The following is an 18799-nucleotide window of genomic DNA, read 5'->3' as shown; positions in this document are numbered from 1 at the left end:
TGTGTGTGTGGTGTGTGTGTGTGTGTGTGTGTGTGTGTGTGTGTGGTAGAGATGCAGGGTAAATGTCAGCTCACCAAGGCCCTGCGTTACCATTAATCTTTGTGGGTTTAGTCTCTTTGGTGTGATGTTATCTTTATATATTGTCACTATATGGTCATTGTCATTGGAAGTTTTTATATTCAGTGTGTTTGCGTGCTTGCATATTTGTGTGTCCGCATGAGTGTAAGCCCATGAGAGAGTTTGCAAGTCCACTCTTACCTCTCATCATCTCTTCTCTCTTTCAACCTACTTCTCAGTGAAACAAAACACAGGCGTCCTCAAAGTCACATTCAAGAACAAACGTTTCTCAAACCACCACTTACTGTAAGTGCCCCCCCCCCCCCTCCTCCACAATACTCCAAGGCTCCAGTGCCAACCATTTGCAGAATGCTAGTGCTGTGTCATTTAATACCATTAGCAGGGGCCAACGGCATTGTAGCAACACTTGCCTCTGTATCCCACATACTTAACCTACTTGAACCTGTTGGTCTCATGAACGCAGTATTTGTCTTCTCCGGTGTAAGAGAGTGTGTGTGTGTGTGTGTGTGTGTGTGTGTGTGTGTGTGTGAGTGTGGGTGTGTGCTGGCCACTGTATTGCTTTGTTAAGTTCCACTTTAGTTCTGCTTTGATTACCATGACAGGGCAGAAGAGTATGTGGAACAAGTGCATTTGTACTTGGGCATATGGTGTTATTTCTAAAGGTAATCAAAAATCGGTTTATTCTCAATTATAGCCTTTAAAAAGTGCAGTAGCAGATTAAATTGGCTCCAGTTTTTAACAGGTAAAAATATATTTAGAGGATGTTGAGTGCTCTGCTGGGAGGCTGATAATATGCAAAAGGGAATGGGAAAGATTACATTGGTATAACCAAGTACTGATTTACGTTAAAGTCATTGGATCCAAATTTTCAGAGAGCACCTGGGTGGGAACACCGGGTTTAGACAAGAGGTCGAAGTGCAACAAAGCGCCCTGAAGCCTGGAAGCAAGCAACAGAGCTAGGTTCAACTTCAGACAGGAAGCGGGGCGCTCTGAAGCTGGGAAGCCAGCCATGGAGCTCTGCAGCCACTTCGTTGGCTTCTCAGCGAGGCAAAAGTATGGCTGCAGCACCAATCTGCTGCGATAGTTTCAGAGTCTGGTCTATTTTCTTTTCTATATTACTTTAGTAACAGCCTAGTATCACTGCTAGACAAGCAGAGACACACACACACAAAAATACACACACAAGCAGACAGATAGACTGAGACAGAAGATTAGCTCCATGTGTGATGAGAAAAGAGCAGTGGAGCTGAATTGTACTTTAAGGCTCGGACATACTTTCCGCATTGAGCGTCCACAGACAGCTGCAGTCACGTGGATGGGTCGCATCATCCCCCCGCCCAGCACAGCCCTCGAAGGTGAGCTTACCACCCTCCCTACAGCCAACATTGGGTGAAAGTGAAACTAAGATAATGGTGCAGCGGCTGTGACTGGCATGACCGTCAGTGTTTTGGATTAGACCAGAGTGTGAAGGGAGAGATTGGGGCATGCATAGTTTGCGCATTTGCTATGCCTACAGTCTGCACGTTCATAAAGAATTGGCTGCACACACCTTTAGATTGTTACAAAATTAAACTTTTGTCATTACAAAGAAAGGTAAGCACTGAAAATAGGTACCATTAGGTACTGGTACTGAATTCCAGGTGCCAGTATCGGCTCAAATGTTAACAAAATCCAACAGTCCAATGCATCACCATTAACTACGGCCTCAAAAATGTCAAGTGTAATCAACAGCACTTTGATGTTGACACCATTGCTTTAGAAATTGCCTGTCCCTCATCATGTTGTGTGTACATCAATAATGTGTGTCAGTCTTCGTTAAATGCTGGGAAGAAGTTGTCGCTGTGTGGAGATGTAAACAAAGATGTTGTGAGCAGAAAAAGTAATTACCATGAGGAAGCAGAAAACTAGAGCCACAACGTGACAAGTGTGAATCTGTATGAAGGTTACAGAGACACTAGCCCCCAAAAGAGTTGCTGTCTACGAAGGCACCGAGGATCATATTCACAGTCGGACAACCTATGATGTGGGGAAGTAAAAACCTGTTTGTACAGAGCAATTAAAAACCCCAGCGTCTGTCCACAGCAGTGCCTGGACATGTCCTGTCAGGATGTAAATACAGCTGGTGGTTTATGTGCTCTGCATCAGCAAATAAAATTAAAGAGCAAGATTTTCTCAAACTGTTTGGAATTTTTGCATCCAACTTGTTTCACCTTGAAGTTTGTGCTCTTGCACTTTTATCCAGTTTGCATTTAACACTTCCAGGACATGATAACTTTTCTAACCTTCACCCTTAACTCTGTCTCTAGAGACAGAGGAGTCAAATGGTGTCAACAGTAGATGTTATGGGCAGCTCTTGCTTGTCAGTGTGAATTTCACGCATTTGATGCTCACCTGGACTGAGACAAGAGGACATGTATTTCCCAGCAGGTAAAAAAATATCTGCCAAATACTGTATCCGCTCCTTAACTTTGTCTTTGGAGACCTAGGAGTCAAATATTTTTACCAGAACACATTTTGGGCTGTTTTGGCTCGATAGTGTGATAGTGTATGAGGCATTCTTCCTGGCTGAAATAATGGGATGCAAATCACGACAACTCTAAAATCAGTTATGCAGAGTATTGCATCCACCTTTTAAGTTTCTTATCAGACACTTTGGGATCAAACAGTTAAAGAAGGAGGTTTAATTTTCAATGTGACAACGAGGTCTTAAAATGAGGGATGGGTATCGAAACCCGCTATCAGAAGGGCCTCAGGGCTAAATGTTTTAAGACTGTAGTATTGATAAGCTCTGGCATTACCGGTTCTCTTATCAGTACATTTTAACATTTTGGTCCAATTAGCATGCCTCAGCCTCTCTGTGTTGGCGCTGCTCGTCCACATACACACACAGAGTGAAGTCAGGAAACATCAGAGCAGAGAGGTCGCCCCCAAGACAAGTGATGATAACTCCAAGATTACTTCAGTTGATGACGCTCATTACTATGCAATTGCAGTGAAACCTTTGCTAGTAAAAAGCCAATACACGTGTTTAACAAGTGAAACTATGTAGAAAGCAAGATTTTGTCATATTTAAAATATTAAGTAATCCTGTTCTGAATTTGATTTTTTTTTTTTTTTTTGTAATAATATCTTTTCAAAAAAAGCATTATTAAGTAAGGAGAAAGAACCGAGAAGAGTATCAATAAGAGGAGTAGTATCGATAAAATCCTATCGATACCCATTCCAACTTTAAATGTGTAGAAATGGTCTTAAAAGGTATTAAATTTAACTTCAGGATTCCTGCATATATCCTGTAGAAAATAGTCAGGAGTTTGGAGTTCACAGGTTTGCAGATGGATCCTGTCGCGTTAAAGTGCTTCTCTCTTAATGTCACCTCCATCAGTTGTGCTGTGTTTTTACATGTGTTACATCTCTGTCTATGTGTGTCAGTATCTTGCATCCTCTGCATCCTCTGCATCTGTGTAGAGCTATTACCCCTTCTTCAAAAAAAAAATTCAGTTGACATTTTCCACACCAGCCACTCTTAACCGCAAACTAATTCACTGATGTTTTCGCAGGGAGCCGTCCATTTCTAAATGTAGTGCCAGCAGCATCTTAAGCACCTCTCAGACAACGTTCAGTCCTAATAAAATGTTTAGACCTCCGTTCTCCATGAAAAAGAACTGAATGGCTTTAGTAATGGCAAACTATTTCACTCTGCTATTTGCCTGTCTTCCTGCTGCAGCAAATCCCAGCAACAAAGAATCAAGACGTCTTCATTCAAACCTGTTCAGCGTGTCCAGGTGAAGAAGTTGATTGATAGGAATAGGAATTCTGCCATTTCCAGCTAAAGAGAGGGGAGAAAAAATGAGGGATGAGTCTTTGTAGCAGGGATGAAAGAGGAATAGAAAGTGCCTGTCAATGGGGGAATGGATAGAGACTGATGAAAGAGAGGAAAAGTCAGGGAGATAGAGGCTTAAGAGTGCCTGTCAGTGAAGAAGGGTTAATAGAAAACTGTAAGGGAGAGATACAGTAGGAATGAGTGGCTGATGGAAGGAATGTAGAGAAGATGAATAAAGAGAAGAGGAGAGGTTTTGTCAGCCGGAGAGATGAGGAAAATCACAGAAAGTAAGGAGGGAAGAAGAGAGAGGAGAGGATGATCTGTCAGTCACAACTGTGGGATAGACAGAAGATTTTAGGATTTAAAAAAAGAGATGAAACAAAAAATAAATGTTTGTGTAAGTATGTATGTGTGTGTTAATGTATGTGTATGGCTATCTGTAGTTGCAAGTGGTGAGCCCTACTGTGAGCCTTGGCCTGCCTGCTAACTCTAACCTGATAACAGAGCCACTCTATTCAGCCGCACACACACACACGCACGCACGCACGCACGCACGCACACACACACAAACCCAGTTAGATCTGTATATTGCAATATTCCTTTAGAATATGTGCTTGATAGAATATTAGCACACACTGATTACAGTTTTTGTGTGATTGCTACTTGCTGTAAAATTGCACTAACATAATGTATATATACATATTTTTTTCTCTGCCATTTTCATTCTATAAAAAACTATTGTTATTTAGATTACTTGACTCATAGTTCTTTTTTTCATCTCATACCACTGTAGTGATTTGGCAGCACGTGAAAAGCAACACTTACATACCGCCCATGTTGTTGTGAATATCATAAAGCTATACATATTGCCCACACATGCTAGCTCACATATTTCTGTCCCTTTATGTGTCTCTCTTACCATCCCACATCTCCTTCACATCCATCATCTCCAAGGCGACCACCCCATGAAGGCACAGGCCGCATGAAGATTAGCTGTGCTCTCTCATATCCCTCCCCTCCATCCTCCAACAGTCTCTCTCTCTCCCTGCCTGTCTTTCCCTCTGTCTTTCTCTCTCTGACATGTATGTAACACTCCATCAGCATCTAGCTAAACATCTCATCCATGCTGCTACACTCCACTGAACTGACTGCCATCTCTGCAACATGATCGATCTGTAAATTGTGACAGAGGGACTCACTAGGTTATTCTTTGCATGGAATTGTCATTATCATCTTCATTATGTTAGCTGCTTGATCTCACTGACATGAGTTCATTTCGTCTTCAGTTTATGTGTACAGTGATATTAAGGTGTGTTGTTAAAGGAATAGCTTCTTCTTGGTTTAGGAATAATTCCTCCTGCTCACCCAGAGTGAGATGGTCTCATGTCTGCGTGCAGTAGTGCAAAATATGTCAATGAAGATAATGATACATGTCATTGACAAGTATTATTACTGTTACATAAATAGAAATGCAGTGATCACTGAAAATAGAAAACGTGACTGTCTATTGAAGATCAATCAGATAGCACTACTGGAAAGAACAAAAGTAAGGGGAAGGAAATAACAGTTACTAGCAGACGTGTCAAAAACCCTGTTTCCACCAAGGAGTACGGTACGGATCAGTTTAGTTTGGTACACATTTTTTCTGTTTCCACTGTGAAAAGTTGTGGATGGTACCAATAGAACCGTTCCATACCGTCCCCATTTTTGGTCACCCTTCTGTTGGGGTGACGGTCACTTTGCTCAGGGCTGAGTTGTGGCTGGTTTTGTAACCACTTTTCATATTGTGGCAAGTCTTACATACATTAATAAACTATAACTATAAAAGAAAGGATGTTTTGCTGCCTCTCTGAGCAGCTGTAATCTGAGAATGAAAAAAAAAACTCAATTCACTGGGGCGACTGCCGGCAACTTTGAAGCTGGAACGTTTACTTGTAATGTTACTCAGTGCATGAGTTTAGGATGTGAATCCATCAACACACCTTAAATTTCAATGTGACAGTTTTGACCATTACTTTAGTTTTCATTGTCTCTCTTGGATGACATACGCTTTTATTAATGAGTGGCATTTTAAGCATAAGAATAAACATATATTAATTACAACCGGATTATATATCTGATCCTCAGTCGAAGGGAAAAGAAAGGGATGTGGATTGTCGCTCCTGTGGGCTATGGCCGGGAACCTCGTGTAACCTCGTTCTATGGACGATAAACGAGGTGCAGACTTCCATCTATCTCACCGGAGATGAGGAAATACAGAGAGTCTTGTATGGAGCAGTGAGTGACAACAACCCTGCCCACATTTAAGGGTACTGTTTGCGGTGGAAATGCTAAACGGACCTAGGGTCTAGGTGGAAACGGGGCTAAATGTCCCCAGTTCCACTCAATGTTAGACCACCAGGTAAGGGGAGGTACAGATAGTTCCCATTTAGCTTTAAACTAATACGTCACCCCAAATCTACCTGTTGAGTATCAAATACCTCAGTCACTGATCAGGCACGAGGCCCGAGTCCTCTCCTTATCTGCATATTCTTTTGAGATTCTGTATGACTTGTAAGTCTTTTTCAGTAGTTTGAACATCGCTGAGTTAATCAGATTTTGTGCCAATCCATTGTGTAAGTGTACATGATGATACTTTACTGGAGAACTGACAGCTTTCGTCAGTTGGTGCACAAGGTGAAAAGTCAAGGGATCACCAATGTTACCGGGCACCATGAATGTCAGATTTTCCTGGCAATCCAGCCAATAGTTGTCAAGGTGTTTCAGTCTGGTTCAAAGTAGTGGACTGACCGATTGCCTTGGGTAAAAGATCTAAAGTTTATGAAATGGAGGTGGTAAAATTAGTAGTACTAAACAATAAATTGAAGTTCCCCACTTGTTAACCCATTAGGAACATCTTTCCTTTGATTAAAACACATCTATATGCAAGATGTGCACTGACTTTTCATCAAATTTTACCAATGACTGTACCTAGTATATGTATTTAATGACTGTCTTTAACTGTTTAATGATATACAAACCGACTGAGCAGCTGGATGACCCAGCCAACAGACTGACTACCATCTTATTTGGGCGGCAGTAGCTCAGTCCATAGGGACTTGGGTTGGGAACCGGAGGGTCGCCTGTTCAAGTCCCCGTCCGGACCAAAAATGTGGAGCGTGGACTGGTAGCTGGAGAGGTGCCAGTTCACCTCCTGGGCACTGCCGAGGTGCCCCTGAGCAAGGCACCGAACCCCCCAACTGCTCGGAGCGCCTGTCATGGGCAGCCCACTCTGACATCTCTCCATTTAGTGCATGTATAGGTCCAGTTTGTGCATGTGTGTGTTCGGACCTGTGTGTAGTTGACAACAGAGTGTAAAATTGAATTTCCCCTCGGGGATTAATAAAGTATATAAAATAAATAAAAAAAATAAATAAATCTTATCAATGTACAGACTGAGTGAATCAACAGTCAAGATGGTCCTGTAGATGTAACCAACTAAGTGACTGCCTGATTAAGAGGCTTCCTCAAATGACTGACTGATTGACTCGCTGTCTTACTGACTGTGTAATCAGTGAAAGTCTGTGTGTTTATAAAGCAGCCATAGCCACGGCCACTCTGAGTGTCTGATTGACATCCCTGCCTGGCAACTGTCTCTGTTCCTCCAGAGGGAGGGAGAGAACTGTTAGCACTGAGCAGAGAAGACAGTTATTGATTTTCTACTTGTCTATTATTTTTGTTTTTCGCAGAGGAAAGGCAAGTGAGCGAAGCATGTGTGTTTGTGTGTATATGTGAGTGAGCTTCTCCTTATATATATGACGCAGATGTGTTTACATGTGAGCCTTCTGTCTGTATGTTGCTCATTACCTCCTGACTGGTGTGAACCAAGGCCAGTGTGTGTACACTGTTGGTTCTACGCTGCTGCCGTGCGAAGTTGATTCCTGACCAACAAACACGACAATCTATCGACTGCCCACACTGCTCACTAATTGGATAGAAACTGGCAGGTGGACAAAAGCATGTGTTTGTGTGTCTGCCTATAAGCTGTGTATCAGTGTTTTTGTGTGTATTAAATCTAACCTCAACAGACACTCTTCCATCTCAGCAAGAGTCCGTGATAATGAAGTGAAATAGTTGGTTCGACTTCACACTTTTTGCACCAAGAATTAGTTCCAACTCCTGTGAATAGGTTGAGAAAGCATAAAATGAAAGAACAACAAATCATGTGGTGGTTATTTGACCTCAGAATAAAATGACTGCCACGTATATGTAAATGTGATAATGTAGTACTTAGATTTGTCAGTGTCTAAGATATACATTATAATGCAAGCATTAGACCAGTTTTTGTTTTGACACCTGATCTTTAGCCACATATTTTTTATGAAAATGTCTATTTGTTTTTGTGAAAATTATTCAACAAAAATTTAAGATGTCTGAGTGAAGCTTTGTCAGTGAAATTGTACTCAAATTTTGGTCATGCGTTTAAAAATGAGGGTATTCTAAGTATTTTGAGGCTTAAGGTATCGGCATCTTTGTTGTCCACAGTTACCATGGTTACATGTGTTGTTGTTGGGAAGTTTCTGCAGGTTGGTTAAGGCAGCACAGGCAGAACGCTCCATGATGTTGTTTTTTATCAGTCCTTAAATTTGTGGGCAGATTGATCAGAGCTGATCGGATTAGATCAATGGATTAGATAAGAGGAGCAGCTGCTGCAGAGGCATGTTTAAGCAAACTTTTAGTTCCAGGGCTGGACAATGGGGTGCGCAGTTTCTAGGGCTGACCCAAAAAATGCGAAGCTTCGAAGCTTCGTTCGATGGCACGGGATTCGATAGTGGGAAAAAAAATGTGAAGCTTCTGCGCTTTTTTTGTTTGTTTGTTTTTTGGGGCGAGGCCTTAAACGCAACACTAACTCCCACCAGTCCAATACTGACAATGAGCGCACTGGCAGACATGTCCAAGAGGTCATCAGATGTGTGGTTGCACTTTAAAATATGCCCCGACAACCCCCAGAAAGCAGAGTGCCAGATTTGCCAAAAGCAATTGGCATATCACAACTCAACAACAAATTTGGGAAATCACTTGAAAAACGTAAGCAGTAACTAGTAGGCCTAATACGCATTTTCCAGTTCCACCGGTCCGCTCTGAGTCTGGTGTCAGAGACACTTCTGATGCTCTGAGTTGCGCATCTGTTTGATTGTGCTGCAGTGTGCGCCAAGGGTTTTAATTTAGTGTTCAATCAAAAGTTAAACACTACTTATCACCGACCATTAGTGTTTTTTCGTTTGTGAATATTTTTTATCTTAATTCTAGTGTTGGAAGAAACTACGTTTTCGACATAATTTTTTTTTTTAACTCAAATAAACCCCCCGAATGTCCATAAATGGATTCAAAGTTCAGCCCTAGCGGTTTAAAGTAGAAAACGATGGACAACACTAATATGAGAGTAGAGAAATAGAGCGTTCTTTTTCTATCTTAATATATAATGACGAAAACTCTGTCTGTGGGTGTGTCTGTTCCACGTTTTTCTCCTCACTGACTTGGTCAATCCATATGAAATTTGGCACAGTGGTAGAGGATGATGGGAGGATGTGAATGCAGCAATATTACATCAGTTGGCCAAAGGGGGGCGCTATAGCAACTGATTGAAATTGCAAACTTTGAATGGGCATATCTCATGCCCTGTATGTCGTAGAGACATGTAACTTTGCACAGAGGTGCCTCTCCTCATGAGGAACAGATCTGCCTCAAGAACCCATAACTTCCAGTTGAGGAACAGATCTGCCTCAAGAACCCATAACTTCCAGTTATATAGATTTTCCGCCATTTTGAATTGAAAAACACTTAAAATCGATCTCTTCCTAGGAAGTTTGACCGATCTGCATGAAACTCGGTGAACATAATCTAGGGACCAATATCTGAAGTTCCCTCTTGGCAAAAGTTGGAAAACGTACTAAAACTGAGCTTCTATNTTTTCCTAATTTTTGGTATGACTAAGTCATGGTATGGTATGCTGTACATAATCACGGAAACTGTCAGTCAGTCATTCTGTCTGTCCCACGTTATTCTACTCACTGATGTGGTCAATCTACGTGAAACTGCACATAGGCATTGAGGATTGGCATAGGTAGAAGGTGACAAAGCTACCAATGGGTATGGACTAGTATGAATTAATAAACATTATCTTATGTTTACTTTCACGGCACCTGGCATTCTGCTACTTGTTTTTGTCCAGAGTATGCTCTGCATTCAGGGAGTGCAGAGCTCTGAATAACTGAATGGTACATATATATATATATATATATATATATATATATATACGTATATATTCCAGCAGTGCTCCTAATGAACGGTCCAGCTCCAAAAGTAGAAAATCAATATGTGGCAGCATATTGTGGCAGGCCACCACAAATAAATTAATGTTTGGGAAACCTTGTTACTCATTCCTTCTGATAGATGCACAAAAGGTAGCCAACTGAGAGTAACTTTTATGACATCCATGACGCTTGATATTGTTAAATAAGCCTATCTTTCTATCAGTGGTGTGCTGGCCTGTATGTTTTTGTAGTTTGTCCCAGCGGTTTTATTCTTGTCTAACTGTCAGTGGATTGTAAAAGAATTAAGTTCATAAGTCTGTTTCCTCCAAGCGCATGTTACGGAGACGGATACTGAATGCAAGATGCTTCTTATCAACGGCAGTATAATAGGTTAAGCAGCTAAATCACCTTTTAAACGAGATATTATTGAACCTGCAGTCCAAACTTCCATCTGATAAATTGGGGAACAAACATTAATAACAGAAGCAGCTCTTAGTATGATGCAGTACACTTAAACAGCATCACATGCTGCATCCTCCAAAAGACTACAAAGTTGAGTGAGCATCTCTGTAAAACTGTTCACAACAAAAGCTGAACATTGTAACCTTCATGAAGGCAGGATTTATTGCAGGACTATTGGATTAGACAGCAATAGCCTTAGCTTGGTGTACCTAATAAACCGGCTACTGAGTGTGTGTCTTAAATTCAGTGCAGACCTTGAGCTTGAATATTTGGCTGCCCTCCTGCCCAAAGTGTCGTGCATAAAAAGCTTTTCCTGTCTTTAAATTATCCAAGTGTGGATGGCGGCAGTCCAAATTTGGACCTGGGGCACCAAATTGAACTGTGTGTACTGTGGGGGGTGCAAGGGGTCAGTTTGAAATTCAGGAACTACCTCATACACTATGCATGAGGCATAATGTCCCATCACACTGCTGTATACGAGTGTGACAATACCTACACACACTGCTGCCACACACTCACACATGCATGCACCTGCACACACATACACACTTTCACACACATTTTCATGCACATATGCAGACACACAATGTCCCCCTTTATATCTCAGGACGTGAGTGGAACAGTAAAGCTAAATCCCCTTGTCACATTTGCCGCTCATCTCTAATTCAATGGCACAGGCTGCGATGCCCTCGGATGCACTTGGCAAGTGAACAGCTAACCTGCCCGCCAGCATATCTGCCTGCCAGCCGAGCACCGAGGTAGTTAGCATGCCAACTAGCCCACCCAGCAGCCACAAGCTGATGCTTCACTAACCCTTGGTCGCCCTGTGTCTTTCTCTATGGCTGTGTGTTTGTATCTGTATTGACACAAGAGGTGTTTAGCTGTACCCTATAGTAGGCTGGCTTTCTTAAACACAATCAGCTGTCAGTGTTTTTGACACTTCACAAACACACGTAGACAATTCTAAATAAACCTCCATCAGTCTATTTTCTTCAGCTAATCCAGGCCAGCTCGCAGTGGATAAACTTATCTCATTTTAAAACACCACTCTGGAATCTTTAGCATTGTGTTTTAAAATTTAAGCCCTCTGTAAATACCCTACTTCAGTTTGAGTTTATTATTAATTTCTTGCAGAGGCAATTTATTTGCATCAGCTAAAACAAGACAGAAGCAAGCGGTACAGAGTTTTTACTGCGGCAAAAAAATTGCAACCGTGCAAATTTCACATGCACATGACCTACGGACAGTAACAATGAGTCATGTTCATTAAGTTAATGGCTACAGAGTCAAGATGTAATTGGATGTTTATCAATTTGACCTGATGTTTGGCTGATGGTAGCAAATACCTGAAGCAGGAGGCAGAAATCTTCTTAAAGTGACAGGTCACAGTCCAAAAAACTTGTCTTAGCCATATGCAGAGCTTGTTTAGTCTGCATTAGAATATATATAACATAATAAAATATTAATATTACATAAATGTAGAAATAAAGAGTTAACTGACAGTTACGATAATGAAAGAGGCATATTCATGAGATGTAGATGATGTAGCTGTAGATGATAGTCTGGCCAAAGGTGGAGCTTAACCCCCATTTCCACTGAGCAGTATGGCACAGTTGAGTTCGGTACACTTTTTTCCGTTTTCACTGGGAAAAGTTGTGGATGGTACCAATGGAACCGTGCTGTCCCGTCCCCATTTTTGGTCCCCCCTCTGTTGGGGTACCTAGCACACAGATCTGGTACTAAAAGGTGGAGCTGTGGCCACTGCAGTCTGTTGGCTGGTCAACAGCAGATGGTCACTCTGCTCAGGGCTGAGTTGTGGCTGGTTTTGAGGCTCATGTTACCACTGTTCATACCGTGGAGAGTTTAACATATATTCATAAACTACAACCAAAAAATGAAAGGATGTTTTGCTGCCTCTTGCAGCAGCTGGAGAAAAAAAACTACTTATTTCACTGGGTCGACTGCCGGCAACTTTTAAGGTGGAATGTTTACTTGTAATGTTACTCAATGCATGAGTTTATGACACGAATCAATCAACACACCTTAAATTTCGCTTTAACAACTTTGACTATTACTTAAGTTTTTATTTTCTCTCTTGGATTACATACACCTTAAGTATTGAGTGGATCTTCAAGCATTTATATATATATTAATTTCGACCAGATTATGTGAACTGCATATATTGTAATCCTCACTCCGAGAAAAAAAAAAGCGTTGCAGAGCGTCGGGCTGTAGCAACACTAAATCCCTGAGCTTGCCTGAGAAGGAGCAGTGAGTGACAACAACCCCGCCCACATTTAAGGGTACTGTTTGTGGTGAAAACGTTAAGTGGACTTAAAGTCTAGAGGGGTTACTTTTTTGGTGCCAAAGGTACCATACCAAAAGTGTTTGGTGGAAACAAAGGTTTAGAGGAACCTACTAGAAGAAACTTTTTGAAATCAGACTGGAGTGTTCGTAGCCCAGTTAAGACAATAGTCTTATTTAAGTAGGCATATAATACACCGATGTCCAATTAAATAATACACTCTATTTCCTAAACCTAAAGCTAGGGTTGGGTATCATTTGGGTTTTTTCCAAAACCGGTGGTAAAATTATCATTTTAAAGCAGTAACAGTGCCAGAACATATACTTTCACATTAACCACAAAACAGTCAGTGACATTAAAGAATGGCTTTTTTTTCCAACAGTATACTCAACAGTTTGAAGTTTACTTGAATATAGAAATATGGCTAAATACAATACACTATTTACAAATTCACCTTGAGTGGACTTGAGTCCACTTAAGGTGGACTCAAGTCCACCTTAAGAATCTTTTTCGCTCGCTAACTTCGGGGCTAACTCCCTTGACTTTATTCAGCAGATGACAAGCAAAACATAAGAGCTTGTCTTAATTCTTGAGGAGATGTAGCATATATTGACTGACAAATAGCCTAAACTGTTTACAAATTGTCCTGTTAAACGTCATACTCTTTAGTGCAATTGCTGCAGCTTCACTGTCACCATCACCTACACACACACACACACACACACACACACACTCACTCTTGTTCGCTCCATCTCTTTCGCTAGCACTTACTCTCTATCTCGCTACTCACACAACGTGGCACCAAAATAAGGCACTGAAATCTGCTTTATGATTCAGCCAGGTAGGTAGCGGTTGTATAGGAGCCAGTGCCATATTGGCTCTGGTTTTTGGTACCCACCCCTACTTATTGCTGCATCAGATGCAGATACACACCCCACAGACCCACCAAGTCCCTCTTCTCCAGTCCTCTCAAATTTTGTACAGACTAATACATTTAAATAACTTTTTTTTTCTACTCTTTTCCTTGAGCTTGTACAACCAAAGTCCCTGTCTCCCTAGTCCTCAGTTTTCTTCATGAGCAGTCTGCCTTGACTGGTGCTTTCACTTCAGCGCCAAGCATCGGTGCTATGGCAACAGTACAGAGTCCTGATAAGCAAGCAAAAGGCATTTACAAGCTCCTCAATTTTGGTGGAATGAAGGAATAGAATAAAAGAAAATAACCCGAGTACTCGTAATAAAGTGCCTTGCTCAAAGGTTTCATTTTTTCTCCTTCAGGCAGACAAGTTTGTCTCAGTGGTTACTCTGTTGCAATTCTTGCTGCTGTACAGCAATTCCTCAAAAAAGAAATGGTCAGAATATTTCAAGTGTTGGCTTATTGTATTCATAAACCACTTAAGACCTTCCCTGCAGGTACCATGATTCACTGGATTAGAACCTGATTGTGTGTGTCTCTGTGTTTTCTGTATCGCCACAGCCAGTTAAACACAAGCTGTATTAGCTACAGGCCAAATACTTCCAGGGCATCACGCCAATCAGGGAACAATGCCTCTGTGTGCCTGTGAGGAAATACAGTACATCATGTATGTTTCCATCTCCTACACACAAGAATGAAATATTTTGATCACATAGTTGATTAAATGCAAGTGTTGTGGTAGTCTACATTAAATGAAACTTTGTTTAATGTGGGTCCCTGACAAATGAGCCATGTCTCCAAGTTACCCAGGATCATCTCTCATCAATTGTTTTTTTTTTAATGTTCAAAGATGTATCAGAAATAAAGCCGTTCACTCTTTCTCTTTCTCCTGTTCCCTCCTGTTTTGATTTAATAGTTGGTAATATTTAAGAGATGTTAAACCTTTTGTATTGTTTGTATTTTAAGTATTGACTCCGACCATTTGCTCTGATTTACAAGACAGAAGGTTTAGCTAGCTAGATAGACACAGCCGCCATAAGGTCAGTAAATGACAGTATTGAATGTAGCCAGTAGGCGAACACCATGCTAGTGTGCCTTGAATTGGTAGCAGGAGTTGGGCTTTACATTTGATACGAAATACGGATATGAATAGTCAACAAGTTGATTAAACGTTGCCATCCTTGCTAGTGGGCACCAGAGACAATAAAAGTTATTTTTAAAATTCTCGTTATTTTATGCGATTGGAAAATGCCAGTATAATAATTAGACTAATTTCCTAAAGATTCTTATTTTCCTGGAGAATATTGTTTTTAATAAATGTTATTTGTTAGCTTTAATTTAGTGAGTTCTTGTCATGTTTTTTAGGGTCATGTGTAGTGCTACCCTGGAAGTTGGAAATTCAAATCACCCGTTGAAGACCCCTCAGTCGACTCAGTCATTTTTTTTGTTTTTTCGTTTTTTTGTCCGTCCGTGTACATTTCAGTTTCAGTCACATTTTAGTCCCCAGATTTAGCCACAGAGTAAGTCCTCCTCGCTTTCATGGTGGTCTTCAATACAGCTGCACACCCAGACACTGGGTGAGTCCAAGCCCCCAGAGACAGCGCTAGGCTTTGAAGCCAGTTTTACTTAGTGGCCAAAAGTGGACTTACAACAGCCGGGTCCTTCACATGATGCCATGGGGCCAAAAAAGTCTTTTTCCCATTGACTTCCATTGCATTCCATTCAGAGGATTTTTTTTTTTTTTAGTGTCAAAACACCCTGAAGTGACTTGTTTCACTGTCAGGATTTGATCCATGTGGTTCGATAACATTTGGAAACTCTAGAAGAGCCGCACAATTACATCATTTTATTCCCATTCAGTCTTTAATGCGCTTGTTCAATGGGCCACACAATGCGGAAGATGCGGCAATTTTATACCGCAGAAATCGAGCAAATCACCAGTGAGCAACTTTTATAGCAATGAATGGGGCCTGCTTCCAACGCTGTATCCAGGTCTCTTTATACATCCATGGGTGAGTCTGAGGCAGCTGCCCGGAGGAAGAGAGGCTTTGCCCAGTCAGGCTCCAAGATAATGTTATCTCCTGCCTTCTGCTTAGAAGTGGTGAATTTACAGCTCACAGCAACTTAATACGATACAGTCTCTGGCTTTTGATATCGGCTATTCTAAGTTAAAACTTCTGCTTAAACGTCAGGGAAATTAGTTGTCAGGAACATCTCTTGTAGAAAATGCTCTTTGCTGTCAAATGTCTAAGATTGGTTTCAGGAAAATAGAAAATTGCTCAGCTTTCTGTTGGTAATATTTAGATATTTAGATAGGATACTTTCTTGGCAGTTTCGGTAAAATGCAGTTTGACTATTTAGCTGCTGTGTTTTTGTGTGAGGCATTGATATTTCCCTTGATGCATTCTGACTTTTGTGAGTTTCCCCTTGGGTCGTGGTAATGTAAATTTGTAATTTGACGGTTTTCTCTTTTCTTTTCTACCCTCCCTCCCCTTCCTTGTCTCCCTGCCTCCTTTTTCAGAGCTCGCTGACGAATCACGGCTGAGAAACCCAAGGAAGCAGGAGCAGGAGAAGAAGAAGGGAAGAAGAAGAGAGCATATCAAATCCCTCCATTTCTGGCCTCCCTCTGTCCTTCTCCTATCCATCCATCCATTTATTTATCCACCATCACTGAAGAACCCCCTCCTCTTTCCCACTCACCGTCCTTCTTGGTTTTGAGTGTATTATCTTGACATGTCACTTCAGAGTGTATGATGTGTTGATTTATTGTTATGTTGCGCTGGCACACCCCTGCCGTCGCTGAAATAAATCCCAGTGATCCGGTGGTGATGAGACTGCAGGTTGTGTGTCTTTGTGTTTTGTGTGTAAGTGTGCGTGCGGCGCGGATGGCTGTCTCTTGTCACGGCACGCTAATAATGCTTCCACTGCTGAAAATGGGGTCGTGTGCACCCTTCTGACAATGCTCTGCAGGCCCAGGGGCTTGATTGTATGCCGTGCTCATGGTTTCATTAAGAGAGAGAAGGGAACGGAGAGTGAAGGAAATAAGGGATAAATGAAGTGGAGGACAGATGAATAGTGAAGTGTACGTGTATTAATATGGGTATGTATGTGTGTGTGTCTGTTTTATGTGTTTTTCCACTGTAGTGAACCTGTGCGCACACGTGTCGTCACGTAAAAGTGCTTGCGTGAATGCATGCACATGAGCAACACACCGGACAGGCCACATATTGTCCCTGCTAGCTGTGTTTCCATGGTGACAGCAGGGGTTGGTGCTAGCAGCAAGGTGTGGAGGAACCTTCCAGATAACCCTGAAGGTCAGCTCACAGAGCTTCGGCTCGCAGCACTACAGTGTACTCACACACTTAACCCTCTGTGTGTGTGTGTGTGTGTGTGTGTGTGTACGTGTGTGTGTGTGTCTGTGTGTGTGTCTGAAAGAGAAGGACTCAGTTAAGATGCATTTCCACTTATATATGGACATGGTTGGCCACCCTCGGAATAACAGAGGCTTGTTATCGCACACACACACATACACACATATGTATTGAACACATACACACAGTCACACAGCAGACACACACAGAATATGAATAGACTTATAATGTGCCCTCATACTTGTTCCTGGGTATAAATACACATTCACACAAGTGATAGTCAATGTGAACGTAGTAGAGCGCATTCGTTAATGACAGCTGTGAGGAGCAATCTATTGATCACGGTTTGACTCTCACTTGCCACCATGGTATTGATCATGACCTAACATTCACTGCGCCACAGACCAATCCATACAATATATGCTCTATTATAGAAATCTAGTAGAGTGAGACCAATGAAATGGATTTAGAAGTGTGTGCATGTGTGCGTCTATCGGTCTGTCAGTCCGGTTTTGTGTTTGCGAGCCAGCCTCCAACTACAAACTCCACTTCCTCACCAGGGATTAGGCAGCTCTAACCCAACAGACATGATGCACATATTACCTATATTAAAGCCAGCACCATATTAGAGGTTTCTCTCATATCCCTCCTCTCTCCCTGACATTTCTTTACAAATACCAGCCTCTATTCACTCTGTTATTGCCTTCCTCCATTCAGCAATTCTCTGATTAAACAAGCTCCTGAAAAGCCCAGGCACTGCTATCTGCCATTTGGCTTTTATTAGAAACCCACCCCCTTTAATTAAATTGGCTGAATTACAGAAATATCAGGGATATTTCACCAATATATGGGATAAGAGAGCACAATGGGTGGGAAGAAAAAAACTAGAGACTGGGCTTTATGAGATGTTTTGAATGTGGTTTGGTGGTGAAATGAGATAAACACAATCTTGATGGTGGGGTGATGTTTGCGAAGAAGTCGAGGTTTGTTTGATCTGAATGAGTCTCATCACAGAACGTGCGTCACAGCCCGAAACTCTCAGTGCCTGTGATTTTATTTACAGAGTTTCTTAAGAACTGGATTTATTTTTCACTCCCTCCTTCTCCTCTGACTCTGCTTCAACCCTGCACCTTCAGTGCTATGCCTTTCTTTTCCCGCCTTATTACTGTGAAAGATTGGGGATTGAGGTTGCCGTGGTAACCGGCCTGGCTTTGATTGGGGGAGACAGCTGCATGGTGTGAGGTTGGAAGATGGCTGCTCACGCCTCACAATGCGCCACTATTGATTTCCAGTCCTTGACAATTACTGGGCCCAGCTGACTACAACAGGCTGCAGAAAATGTGCATAAAGCAAAGGGGTGTGTGTGTATATGCGTGTGTATGTTTGGGGGGGGGGTTACTGTAATGCTCACTCTGCAGCCAACATACAGTAATTGTCTTGCTTTTTTCCAACCACTTAAACACAGGTGTTTGTCTGAAAAATGCTTCTTTTGAGTCGTTGCCAGAGCTTTAACCTCTCAGACATCCTGTAGCTCGAGCTGGAGACAAGTTTGACAGT

At 41.7% G+C, this 18799-nt stretch overlaps 2 protein-coding genes across 2 annotated transcripts in view; both read left to right on the top strand.

Annotated features, from left to right (window-relative positions):
• The window catches only part of LOC126385439 (MICOS complex subunit mic25a-like), a 71165-nt gene extending 54455 nt beyond the window's left edge, over window positions 1-16710 (top strand). The window contains exon 8 of the mRNA XM_050037156.1: window positions 16393-16710. Coding sequence (XP_049893113.1) covers window positions 16393-16416 — 24 coding nt within the window. The 3' untranslated portion in view covers window positions 16417-16710. The remainder of the gene's footprint in view (window positions 1-16392) is intronic.
• LOC126385438 (plexin-A1-like) overlaps window positions 513-18799 on the top strand; it is a 294361-nt gene continuing 276074 nt past the window's right edge. Inside the window, exon 1 of the mRNA XM_050037151.1 lies at window positions 513-522. The gene's annotated coding sequence lies outside the window, so the exon portion shown is untranslated. The remainder of the gene's footprint in view (window positions 523-18799) is intronic.

Source organism: Epinephelus moara, chromosome 24 (assembly GCF_006386435.1).
Source record: "Epinephelus moara isolate mb chromosome 24, YSFRI_EMoa_1.0, whole genome shotgun sequence".
Taxonomy (NCBI): Eukaryota; Metazoa; Chordata; class Actinopteri; order Perciformes; family Serranidae; genus Epinephelus; species Epinephelus moara.
This window is presented reverse-complemented; position numbering and strand designations above follow the sequence as displayed.